We start from the raw sequence: 13,838 nt of genomic DNA, 5'->3' as shown, positions 1-13,838 counted from the left end.
CTGCGAAGACTACCAACACAAAACTACAGCAACGGCCATCTGTGCCGCTTATCCGGCTCTTCATGCAACAGTGATGACCGTCTGTGATGCTCAGTCTTCTCATCCTTGTGTACTCCAGGGTGGACGGACAGAACTCTTTGCGCCGGACTTACAATATAAGGTTTCAGCTGAACTAATCTGGTCCCTGTAGCCAACCTGCACTGCATTGCGGTCAGCCTGAACTTGTGACTTTCCACCGTCCAGCACAACCAGATGACCGCGAGTGGCACTATTTGTTCCTAAATCGTTAACATTAAATATCACTGGTTGTAGTGATTGGAAATTGTCAGTCTGGTATAATTTTATTGATTAAAATCTATTCTATCCTTTCAAAATTGGTTTGGGATTTTTCATATGTTGTTTTCTAGCTTTCTTACTGTTTGTGTGCTGCATAAATACTTTACATATTGCCTCTAAATTAAGCGTGACTTCTATAGTGCCAAGCTACAGAGTATTAAGTGCACATTAATTTAGTGACTGTTTTGTTTCACCATAACAAGGATTGTGGTTGTTACCTGAGTTGCGGCTTTCACCCCCTTAACCTACAACACAATTTCTCACATACACCATGATGCCCTTAACTAGTTGTCCATTGTGTGCATCAGTCATATACAAAGCAAGCTACTAAAACCTATATCTTTAAAATCTGAAAAAAATGTATTCTCTTTGTAGTCCTAATTCTAATGAAGGAACGAGTTTACAAATATTTACTATTATTTTTATTTGAATTTGTTTTGTAAATTGGACAAGTCCAAATAAAACATTCACCTGGACTTGGATTATAAACAATCTCTGTTTTCTCTGTTGCAGATGAAGAACATGAAAAAAAAAGACAGTCGGATGAAAATCATGAATGAAATTCTCAGTGGGATCAAGGTAGTGGGAGATATTGCATATTATTTTGGGGTTTCATAATCAATAGTGGATTTCTATTTGTAATCTAATAAATTGCCTTTAAATACCTCTGCCCTTTGCATTTTTAGGAAAATTTCAGGAAAATGTTTGATATATTTTGCTCAGCCTATTGCCATTTTCTAACCTTGATTGTTGTCCTTGTTTCCTGCCATTGCTTTCTTCACCATCCTCCTTTAAGTGTGGGACTGTATATAACAAACTTTGTTTTTCTTAGTATGCTAATTGTGAGACAAAGAGAAGACAGTTGTTTTATCTTTCTTATGTTTTGTTTCTTCTTTTGTAAATTAGGCATGACAATAACTGTTTGCAAACCCCTTTCATGAAATACAGCAATGGATGAATGTGAGACCAATAATAATAATGCATCAGAGTGTAATATATAATATTAGGTCTGATTTGACCTAATGTGCATAAGACTTAATGTGCATAGTAGAGCTCTGTGAGCATTTACATCCCACTTCAAAATAGCTGCTTTTGGACCATATATGGACCTCTTCCCTTACATAATGGATAGAAACTAGATAGCTGGAGCTAAATTGAAAAATCTACCTGTTGCAGCAATACAGAGCAAATGGTCTGAGGCAAATGGAACACATTCTTTTCTTTTCTGTGCATGTAAGAATGATACGCCTAACAATGTGCTACATTTATTTATTCTACATCCGGACCTAAACCCGAATTACAAAGAGGCTTAGGTGTTAGATGATGCAATGAGACCATCTAAGTTTAATTAACTCTAAAAAATCTAATTGAGCAACATAAACTTTCTCTCTAAAGAAATTGCCAATTTGAGCAACCAGGCACTTCCAAAGCCACCAGTTGTACTCCATCCATAATCATGTACCAGGTATCAGTAGTTGGCACGTATACCTTCTGTTTCTTCAGACTTACACTCTACATACTGTAAGTGGATAATCATATAGAAAACGAGTCAGACTTATATAGGTTTTAATGGCAAATTGTTCTGGTTTGCTAAATTTACCATGCTAGAAGACAGATTCCTAGTTCCTAAGCCATTCCTCGCTGTGTGTCATCTGTGACAATAGTGGGCGAAGAGAAGTGTCCAATTCAATTAACAGCCACAGGAAATATTTCTTTAATAAGGTTACTGGTCAACCCCCCCCGATCACTCAATAACCTTAGTTGAAGTGGACTATAAATGTGGCCAAATATTTTAGTGAAATTCCAGGCGCTGTTGGGCCTGTATGCAGCAAAGTAATCTAGTTCTTTATCGAGAATTGCATTGCTTGGCCACATTGCCAGCACTGAAATTCTATTTAATGGTTTGTTTTTTGCTCCAAAAACTATTTGCATGTATAGAAGATATGCCAAACCTTACATACAAAATCCCATTAAATGTGAAGTAGCTTTAAACATTTTGAACATGTTTACATTAAGGCACTAGAGTATTTGCAAGTTTCTAATGTTTCTATTTTGTGAATTTAGTATTTGTGCAAGTATTTGGATTTGCCACTTAAAGCCTACACCTGCTCACAGAAAAAAACTTTTTGAATGGGTCCAAGGTGTCTAATCTGCTGTAGCCATCTGTAGAATCAGATTGCAAAATACCATGCTTGAAAACATCCTAGCCTTCATTTCAGAAGAGGGAAGGTTGCCTGCCACATCCAATTCCTGACTTGCATCTGTCAGTCACTTATAGAGCTGACACTTGGAGATCTGTGCATATAGTGTTGTACTAGATTATTTAAATAAAATACTCATTTGCATGTTGGCATTTTGGAGCTGAGAGCATCATTGTTTGAACGAATAGAAAGAAATGAAAAAATACTTAGATGGTGAACTGTATTGTTTCTTGCAGCTTCAGCAAATGCAAGTGAAGTTCATGAATTAACAGTATTGAATTTCAGCTTTGGAAAGCCAAGTAGAAGAAGGCCCTCCCTTCACTTGTGCCTGGACATGACCCAAAGAAGAAACCTATATGGGACAAAATATTGTCAAACCCTACTTTTCATAGTGGTATGTCACACCATTATGTTTCCTGATTCAGTAGAGTACTACTGTGTAAGCTGCTTTGAGACCGGGAGTCCATCAAAATTAGCTTTTAGTATGTGTCAACAATTCTGGAACCTGGTGAACGTAATTAATGTAAAATTTGTGTTATTTTCTTCTGATCCAATAGATCCTAAAATTCTATGCCTGGGAACCATCATTTGAGAGCCAAGTGGAGGATATCCGAGAAAAGGAGCTGCACCACATGCTGCGTTACTCATACTTACATTCAGTTTCTTTCTTCATCTTCACATGTGCACCATTCTTGGTAAGCAAAAATATTCCAGGCTTTTCTACCCTGGGATAGCTAAATAAATCATACTAAATGTATATCTTCATAAATGTGATGGTGGCTTGAAATACCTGCCCACATTGCCACTAAATGGACAGTAAAAGGCAGATGTCTACTCTTTGGAACCTTTAATGCATATAAGAAATGCTTTCTTTTGTATTATAAGAGTATGTTCATCCGGTTTTAGGGGTGGAAATACTGTGGAAGATCAAATACTACAAATTGAAAAGTCAACAAATAGAAAATAATAAAGCCTACTAGCTGGGACACTTTATGAGATTCGTTTTACTGAAGCTGTGAATAATTGAATTGACGCTCAAGGAAATCCTCTGCTCTTTCGGCCTAGGATCCCTTAAAAAAATAGCACAATACTAATATTCAAAAGGGACTCTGCTAAGCAGGCTGAATTTCTTTGGTACACACTATGAAATTAGCCACTCAGGTACTATTTGTGATCTGCTAGCCATGAAGTTGAATATAAGAGCCAATCTAGTGTTAGAACCCACTGCTGGGAAGAAGCTTTTAAGCCCTCTCTCTTGGCAGGCAGATGCAAGAGTTTCTTAGTTTGGGGTCTTATCCGAAAAGTGCCACAGATGTAGTTCTCAAATTCCCATGTAAGCTTATATAGAAAAACTGAGACAAGAAGTGTAACAGCTATTGCCAATGAGTAACAAATACTATATTTAGATTAAAGGGTAAATATTGGCATTATTCCTGGCACCAAATCATTTATGACTTTCAGGATACGCTCTCCAATCATGTATTGTTCTTCTCCATGAAATCAAGCATAGAGTTTGCTGATGATTTTGCGGATGTAGCAGGTCAAGCCATCATTGTCAGGCTCATCTCTTGTAGTAGGAGATTACAAAATGCTATGAAATAGTTTTGTCCTAGAATCCCAAATGCATTGTAAATTCTGCAGACCTCCCCTTATTCCTACGTGGTGGTCAGTCAAACTTATTCAATTAATTAGTGATGTTATGATAACATTTCAAATTTGGTTTGATATTTTACCCATGTTCTTTTCTTACATATTCTTAATTGCCAATAACCAAAGTTCACAATTTCAAACAAACCCTTATCTGGTTAATGGGGTACATATTTTCAACTAGTAGATCATGGGCGCTCTTCATTAAGTAACCTCTCTTCAGCCAATGATTTATTAAGTCACTGGAGTGGGAGGAGTAGATGCTCTGCAATCTGGAACACAAACGAAACTACTACAAACAACTAAAGAAATTCAGAGCAACTTTCAGGGCAAGGATGTGGCCTAACGCTAGAGCGGTCGACCTCGAAGCTGGAGAACCGGGTTTGAGTCTCAGCAGGGAATGCTCAACATACTGTGATACTAGGCAAATCACTGAATCTCCCCATGCCTAGCAAAAAAAAAAAAGCGTTGGTCTGTAACACAGCTGGTGCTCATGTTAAGTGCTCTGATACATTCCTGTCAAGTGTGCGCTATATAAAACTCAGAAAAAAGAAAAAAAAATATCTGTGAAAAAATCAATTATACCTTGTGACATCCACAAACTGAACTTTTTGCACTAATGCATGAACTACACTTACCTGCTGCACTCAGCAGTGCAAATCCACAAGTAATTGAACTGTGCATCAATTAGAAAAACTTCCTGGAAGAAAGTAGCAAAAATATTAACACATTTAGCCAAGTTTTCTAAACAACAAATCATTCAGGTATGCATAACTCAGGTAACGTTTGGTCAGAGTCTATTTTTTGAAAAATGACAAATGACCAAACGGCAAGCTCAGATTATCTTCTCACTAGACTGAACTTGACATCTCGGTGGTTATGATCTTTAAGTGCTCAGGTTCCCCAGAAGATGTGTGTTTACCTTCCCAACTGAGGTCCTAAAGCACTTGACTTCGATACTTAAATAGAATGTTAAAGAACATTTCTAGGGTTTTAATGAACAGGTTAGAGGTGCAGAGTTTACTCTGTACAATTTGTTTATATTTTTAGAGGTGGAAGCAAGGAACCCCCTAACATTTAAGAAATGTGAGAGCAGTTTGAAATGAGTCAATGCCTATTTCCTACTCTGTTCACAATCAAGCATGTTGTAAATTGTGAACTTATAAGGGGTGTGGCCAAAAGCAAATTACAAAACATATCAACAAAAACACTGAATTCTTTGAGCAAGGAGGCAAAGGCGTTCTAATCTCACTCAAAATGGAGAGTGGATCTGGTTTTGTACTTGTGATTGAAGTTTAATGGCCTTATTATGGGTTTAGCGGTCCAATGGACTGCCAAACTCACGGTGGTGATGCGGCTGCTGCCGCACCCGTAGTCCAACCACCCTATTACAAGTAGGGCAGTCGGACCGTTATGGTACACTGCTGCTTCCAGGGATCCACAATGCCTGGCGGTCTTGCAGCGGTCTTGAGGCTGCAATATGCTTAGCAGCAAGATTTTCATCCGCGCCTCATTTTTCATGGCGGTGAGTCTGCCATGAAACGTTTGGTGGTAAGAAAACAAAGGGAGCTCTAAATTGCCCCCTTGTTCCTCTGGGCCTGGGGATGCATGCACGGGGCACACTATGTGCCCCCTGTGTGAATGCATCTCCAGTTCCTGCAGGGTGTGGACTTGAGAGCCCATGCCCTGCAGGAACTTGCTTTAACATTCCCAGTACAGTGCCTTTTTTGGAGGCACCCCTAAAGAACCGCCTGCCAGTGATGAAAAACTTCAAAATCTGGTGGGCGGTCCTCACATGGGTTTGGCGGTGCGGGACCGAGGCGGTACCTGCTCCCGCACCGCCAAACTCCTATGGCACTCTATGGCAGAACTGAAAATACGAAAATGAGATTTCCAGGTGTAAAATTAAGTTTTGAAATAACCAACACTGTGAACTTGTATATTCTATTGGAAGAACATAGCTGTATACTTTACGAACATGAAAACTGCAAAACAGCAATCCATGAAAAAAATGTTAACCAAAGCAAAATGTTTTTCTGTTTAGCATCAGGAATGATAAACAATACATGTCTCATCTCTATGGTGATGTTTAACATTATTACAAGGCTGCTCTCATTATGTTGTAGTCAGATTCTTGGTCGATATACTCCACTTAATCACTTTTAACACTCCTTCTCTGAGGTTGCACATACCCTCCAGTACATTGTAAGGTTTAGAGGTCCAGAAGGTGCACTGTCAGAGCCAGGAGTAACGCTTCCATGAATCACTGCATGTATGTTGGTTTGATCTTGGGGTGCCTCAAGCTCAGAGGCGAGAGTAAAGATCCCTCTGAGATGTGTTGGCCCACTTCCTTATTCACATTCTGGAATACTGCTAGATGATTACATTGATCTGACTTTGAAGGGAAAGGACTAGCTTGTCTACTGCTCGACGTTGAGACAGTGTATTAAAAATGGTTCTTGGGAAATGCCAATTGATTTTATAACCTGAAAAAAACGATGTCTGTGAATTTCTCGTTTTCCACAAGTTGTCTTCAAAGTTTACATAAGCAATAAAGTAAAAAAAAAATATATATATATATATATATGTGTGTTATGATATGCAACTCACTACAATCATTTCAAATCACCAACATTGTCGGGCCCATAACACAACACTATAACCTATGGTCCTCAAATGGATCTTTTTGTTGAGCTAACAGGGACTTGGATATTAAAGAATGTGAAACAATTTCCGTATGAGGACCTGGAATAAATAAATGCTAACTGCATGCCTATTTCATCAGCTTTATACCATTGCATCAATCCATAGTCCTTAAGACAAACATTCTTTAACACCAAAAAGGACACACATACGATAATACTTGTTTATGGAAAACGTTTATCTAAAGCCTCAATTTGAATGGTCAGAACATGAAATCACAATTCATAATCAGATTTAATAACAAATATTCAGTACAAATAGTCACACAATGCAGTACAGATACAGTAAAACATTTGCTGATTGCCTAAAGTGAGAGAGAAACATGAAAAAAATCAACACTCAAGCTTTGAATCATACAAAGCAAATAAGATTGGAATATTGCCCGTCTTCGATAAAGATCTGATCAAGTCAGAAATGAAGCACAGCGTGCCTCAGAATGGAGTGTGGCTCAGGGGGTAGAGGCGGCAGACCTGGAGCTTGAGTTCGGCCCGGGACCAGGGTTCAATTCCCCGCCTCTGCGGGTCTTGGGCTCAAAATTCCACTGACTCGTTAATTCTCGCTCCGGTGCCTTCTCGACTCACGGGTTCACACTCTGCGACTCTGGGCAATAGCTTGCTTAATCTCCACAACGGCCCCTCGCGGTGGGATGCCTGGCTTTCACCTTGTGGATACCGTGCCAGGGTATCTCACAGGGGAATACCAGGACAGGTTCCCTAAGCAAGCGCTGAGATGCCCCAGGGTAAAGTCGTGCGCTATATAAATCTCATTCATTTCATTTCATAATCCTTCAGCCGAAAGCTTATTTCCTGCTCAACTTTACCAGCCGACAAAATGCAGGTTACAAAACAGTTAGGAAAGTTCAGTTCAAAGGCTAAAGCAGAGGTCAGTCCAACAGCATGCCAGACAGGGAAATTGGGAAATGATAGCCAGCCCGACTCCTCCTCCAAGGGCCAATTATACTTCCAAAAGTTTACGGTTTACACCCACAAAGTATCTTTTCCGTCAGCCCATATAATTTCCTTTGGTTGTTCATGCAGGGCTGCTTATGGTGTGATCAGTTCCTCACAAAAAATCCAGAAATATTGAGTAATCCTTTTGCAAATTCATTAAGTTCCAATTGTGTTATATTTCCATCCTTTCCTCAGAAGTAAGGAACTTCAGCATGCTCAGAGTCTGTCCGTTCCCAGGCGCTTTCTCTGTGTTTGAAATATTATTAATACATTACTGTCAAATGTGTTGCTAAATCAAAAGTGAGTCCAGTGTTGTAAAATACAGAAAATAAACTTCATATAACGTTCTCACAGCATCTAAAGTGACTACTTCAGCTACATTCTGCCTTTTGAGCAAGAAAAAAAAGAAAAGTATCTGAGGCCTACATGAAATTTCGCTGAATTGTTACAACGTTATGATTAATACAAAACACACATTAATTTGAGTATTTACATTTTTTGAATTAATTCAATCGTTTTTTTGCTACAGGTTACATGTCAATATTAAGCACCACTTAAAAATCCTCTGCATGTTTTTCATTTTTGAAGGAATTATTAACTTGTCGTTCTGAAGTTCACATTTTTATCACATAAACGTTAGAATAAGTTGTAGGTTTACATAGTATCGATTGTTTCTGAATTGAGCAGCTGAATAATTTCAGGTGTTTCCTTATGCTGCCTTTAATTCATTTTGGCACTTTTTAAAAGTTATCGTCCCCATACTTTCTTTAATAATTGATTTTAATTTCGCAAACACGTGATTTATGCATTGGTAAATAGTCATTGTTTTTTTCTCTTTGTTTTTTACGTTTTCACATTTCTAATTTTCAAACACTTCTGCATGCTTTTATGATGCAGTGTGAAATCTCACGTTTTTCGACAACCAATTTTTCATGTTTTCATCCCAAAAAAATCGTAAATCTCTTTTGATAGTGAGAAATGATAGAGGCAACTGTCATTTAACATTTACACTCCATCTTTATTGATTAAAGCTCCTTCCGTTATTCCATGCGTAAAAGCTCTTTGGTATATATTTATGACTTTATATGTGTTTCAGATGTGCATTTACCTCTATGTCTATTTCATTACTTCTCCCTCCCACTTCTTCTCTCACTCTCTTCGTCTTGCTCTCTTCACAGGTCTCGGTTGCCAGTTTTGCAGTCTATGTCTCTGTGAATGTGGAGAATGTGTTGGATGCGCAGCGGGCGTTTACCTCCATTTCTCTTTTCAACATACTAAGGTTCCCTCTCGCCATGCTTCCCATGCTCATTTCCTCCATGGTGCAGGTAATTACAAACACCACTCTCCACACTTTCCATCACCGCGCAAGTATAGGCACCTCCCACACATGCTTGTTTTTTAGATGTTTATCGTGTAATTTTGTTCAAAGTCTGTTGTTTGTAATTAAATATCAGATCAGGTGGATCAAGAATTTGGAAATATTTCCAGAAAAGTGTGGATATACAGATTATGGAAACTGGGAAAAATACTAGATTCCACTGTTCCATCCAAACCCGATGAAATGTCATTTCTATTTGACCGGCATGTAGAAAGATGTAACTTGTACTGATCGGAGTGGAATAGCACTATCTTGTCCAGAAAATAATGTCTGCACAATGTCTCCTGGTCCTGATTCTCAAAACTATTTTTATGCTCAGCAGGGGTGTAGAAATTCTGTTGTTTCACAGATAAATTCTGGATCCTGATTCACAATGGAAGGGTTTGGGGAATTTTCTGTGTAGAGATGCAAGTTCCTTTGTCCACAGTGCAATTTACACCTAGAGGAGAGAAATTAGTAACCATTAAAGTGGGCAATATGAATGGTGTGAGCGCTTTCAAAGTAGTAACATTTTGGGCATTCCTATGTATTTAACACGTCTTTCCTTCACCTTCAAAGATTTTCTTAAATAAACCAGGTGTGGGAGTATGAAAACCACATTTTTGATAGGTTTTTAGAGACAGGAAGTCTTGATGTTTAACAATATTTTTGATATGAAGGAAAAGAAAATCAATAGCTGTGAAATTTCACAGTAACATGAATCTTATCCCAATGGATTTTCTCCAATGCAGGCAATCTGCACAATTAGGATCATATTTCCAACTGCACTTTGTAAAACGTTTAGTAGTACTATGGTACTATTACTCACTTAAGAAAATGCTATTTACTAACCTTCATGCGAAGACCTCCACTTCCGATATAGCCTTAGCTTTTCAGTGCGGAAATTTTCACACACCAGGTCTATGTTCTAGTAGTTAATGTGGGTCTGACAAGAGGAGTGACTGGTGAATAGGAAAGGGCATAGGCAGGGGTAAGAAGGGTTTAGTTATAGGTAGGGACATGAAAATCGAAATACGCACTCACAAAACAGTTATCTCATTGCAGCTCACTAAAACCGCTTATTAAATTATTACAGCCAAAAAGTCCCAAAACAAAAGTAAAAGCAGTCCAACCCAGAATTGGAGTAAGGTCAGCATCAGACTTGGCCACTCACAGGTACTCCCTACTATAGAAAATAGTAGTGATTTAAAATAACTCCCCTTAGGAAATAATATTTAAAAATAAAACTATTTCAGATTCTAAAATATATATATATATATTTTGTTTTATATTAATAGTTCTATATAATTATTACCTCATTATTAGTCAATTTAACAATAAACATTTTAAAAGTAAAGTTAAATTAACTTTTGTTAAAATATACATAATTTAAATTCTGTTCATCTGTTTTAATAAACACTAATGCATATTAAATAAAAATAAAGTTATAGCTAGTAATTTTAAACTGTAACTTTAAACTTGTAAATCCTGGTGCAGGAGGCTCCATCAGTGAATGGAGACATGTAAGTATGTACTTAGGAGTAGCCTAAATGGTAAACAGCAAAAACGTTTAAAGTTATGACTAGATGTAGTAGTAAATGTACATGTGAATAAAACTACACATGTGTAGTTAACTTTGTCAGTAGGCTCCTCAGAGTTGGAGAAAGCAGCCATACAACAGGGGAAGATATGAAAATTGTGAGTTTCTTCACTGTGGTGTTTGAATCAGGCAAACGGGGTGGCGAAGCAAACTAAAGAACGATGATAGGTTCAACTCAGATCTGTGACTGTGGGCGAGTGTCTGAAAAGTTTCAGCGCTCCGTCCATCATCTCCTTGTGTTTGCAAAGTTAGACATATTCGGGCATCCAGGGTTTATGTGCTTGCTGCTGGATATTTATCAGTTATATTATCAGATTGTCTATAACTATCCATTTCCTGTCACCTTGTATGCGAGAAGCGATCCTCAACTTTATGTACTTAACTACAGTTGTACAATTCTATGTGCTCAATCCTAAATGATGTCTATTAAAGGAAACCTTCAGTTGTTTGCATAGTCAAAAGCTTTTTTGCATAGATTAACCTCTGAAACACCAAATCATTTTTATAAGAAAGTAAAAGTGTGTCACGGACATTTATCTGCTGTGCCTTCTTCCTCCTAGATTACACAAACTTGTTAAATAATATTTTTTTCTGCTCAATGTATTTGTAGTCAGATTTATACTATCAACTCAAAACACTTGCCAAGCTGGATAAAGCAATATTTATTTAAAAGAAGTAACCATATGCCTCTCTGTAGACAGGTGTGTCTGTCAGTCGATTGGAGAAATACTTGGGAGGTGGTGACCTGGAGACATCATCTATTCAACATGATCCTACTATTGGTAGGTAACATCTCTTTACCTCCTGCATACATAGGACACTGTACCATGTATTAAATGAACCAATTCAGGGTCTCATTAACCTTGTAGGCTTGTAAACCTAATGCACTCAAAAAGCAGGCTCACAAGGCAATCTGATTGCTAAATCATCAGGTGTGAGGATACAAAAGACAATATATGTACAAGTCCTTGCCAGCCACTGGTGGTTTAGAAGTGGGCTGCAGGAGAAACTAGCAAATATTTTTATTTATTCGATTGATGTCATTCTATGAACTATCTGTGCTTCTGGGGCGTGGCTAAGATGAGCAGCAAGATGGGCGCTCATTGAGGGGGCTCTGCCGGCCAAACCCAAATTTCCGTTACTAATCCTGTTTTTCCCCAGAATATCCAGGCATATACGGCTAAATCCACCCATCTAAGATCAGTGGCAACAAGTATACGCCGGTCCGGCGACTGTGGGAGATCGCGCTGCCCTTTGCTGACAACGTGGGAAGCTGAGGCCTGAAGAGGCCAGCGGCGAGCGGCCCTGGTCCTACTGAGAAGCCGGCCGACGGAAGAGGGCAGCGCAGACTGAGGATTTTTAATATAAAATCCGAAGGATAGAACAGAGGTGCGGTAAGACGCTGCAGGACGCAATGCGGAGGCACGAGTGTTTGTGAAGCACGGCACCATCCTTTGCTGCAACATGGGTGTCTGAGGCCTGGGGTGGTCGGAGACGAGCGGTCCCTGGCCCGCCATTAACAAGCCAGCAAACAGAGAAGGGCGGCATGAGCACATCGAGGAGAACACCTAAGTGTACTGTACTCACTGCTGCGGTAAGCTGCCTGCGTTGCGCTGTGGGAGTGCAGGCCAGTAGAAGTATAGTTCCGGCGAGCCTGCCTGCCTGATCTGAGTCCAGGCCCCCGCGGGAGGCAGACCTGAAAGGTCCCCAGGCACGCACGGTGCCATCATGAGCCTGATCGGGGCAGACCGCCTCTTGTGCTGCCGTGTTAAAGCGGAGGACTTGGCTTGCGGCTGCGGCCTTCCTAGACTCACCTACTACGAGAATCAACTGCTTGCGTAAACCACATACACAGGGAGGGAGCTTACCTGCCTTGTTGCTTATGTTGCTGTGCCCCATTGGGCCCGTTACGCTCGCCGTACCCACCGCCCGGTGCCACACAGCCTGGAATTGAAGGTCTGCGGGAGCGGAGCACTGGAACGAGATGCGAGGGAGAAGATTTGGCAATGCACTACACTGAGGAGCCAAAGCATTGCCTACACAACTGCCATTAGATGATACCAGGAGCTGTTCCGATTTGCCAAGAGGGTTGGGTGCAGCAATGAACTGCCCCTGCGTGCATACTATAAGTTGACCTCCAGATAGGTGGGCCCTGATTCCTGGGCGTCGAAGCAGCTCTTCTGTAACCATCAAAGTGGGTTCAGGATGAGACCCATGAGGCTGCAATCGGAGACCCCAGTGCTGTGCGTGGATGGGTGCCTTGCAGAGTGTCAGCGAGATGAACACCACCATCTGACGCTGCGAGACACTACCCGTGACGGCGCAATAGCGACCTACGGAGGTTGGCCGATAGGTGCGGAGCGTGTGTTATAACCCACTTATGTGCAAACCGGATTGCAAAGCATATTACCATTATAAATGTTCAACGCGCCAAATGGAAGGGGTAACAGCGCCCACCACTGAAACTTTTGAACTTGAAGCGTCAGCGGCACAGGACGACAAATTAAAATCCATGTTGAAGGATGTAAACGCTATCCTCAAAGCCATAGACTCTAAACTTGACACCATGGCTACTCGCATGGACCAGATGTCGAAGAGAATTGAGAAACATGAGACCAGGCTCAACGCTATTGAGACAAGAGTATCAGACTCGGACGATCACCAAGCTGAGTCGCACAAACAACTACTTCAGTTGGTAGAGTAAGCAATGGAGTGGTGCACTTCCCAGGTAAGGTAATGCCCAATAAGGAAGCCGAATCAGTATCTTCGTTAGTAACAACTTTATTCAGGTACATCAAAAAAGATAAGCAAACATCAGCCAACGCGTTCCTTTTCGTGTTTAGAACTTTGTCAGGGCTGGATTTAAAACATAAATGACAAACATAAGTGCTATGAACAATATACAATGACACATAAGATATACAGTGATGAGTCAAACACTGTCCACATTTCAGGATGGACCATTGGTTTGAATGCGACAAAGGGTACTATTTACACCTGTTAAAATTACATGACACTATAAAATAAACATGCCCTGCCTAAAA

General features: G+C 39.9%; 1 protein-coding gene across 1 annotated transcript in view; it reads left to right on the top strand.

Moving 5' to 3' along the window:
- ABCC2 (ATP binding cassette subfamily C member 2) overlaps window positions 1–13,838 on the top strand; it is a 687,938-nt gene that overhangs the window by 431,316 nt on the left and 242,784 nt on the right. Inside the window, exons 11-14 of the mRNA XM_086922588.1 lie at window positions 850–915; window positions 3,095–3,232; window positions 9,016–9,162; window positions 11,492–11,576. Of these exons, the coding sequence (XP_086778714.1) occupies window positions 850–915; window positions 3,095–3,232; window positions 9,016–9,162; window positions 11,492–11,576 (436 nt within the window). The remainder of the gene's footprint in view (window positions 1–849; window positions 916–3,094; window positions 3,233–9,015; window positions 9,163–11,491; window positions 11,577–13,838) is intronic.

Source organism: Lissotriton vulgaris, chromosome 5 (genome assembly GCF_964263255.1).
Source record: "Lissotriton vulgaris chromosome 5, aLisVul1.2, whole genome shotgun sequence".
Classification (NCBI taxonomy): domain Eukaryota; kingdom Metazoa; phylum Chordata; class Amphibia; order Caudata; family Salamandridae; genus Lissotriton; species Lissotriton vulgaris.
The sequence above is the reverse complement of the archived record's forward strand: the minus strand, read 5'-3'. Positions and strand labels throughout refer to the sequence as shown.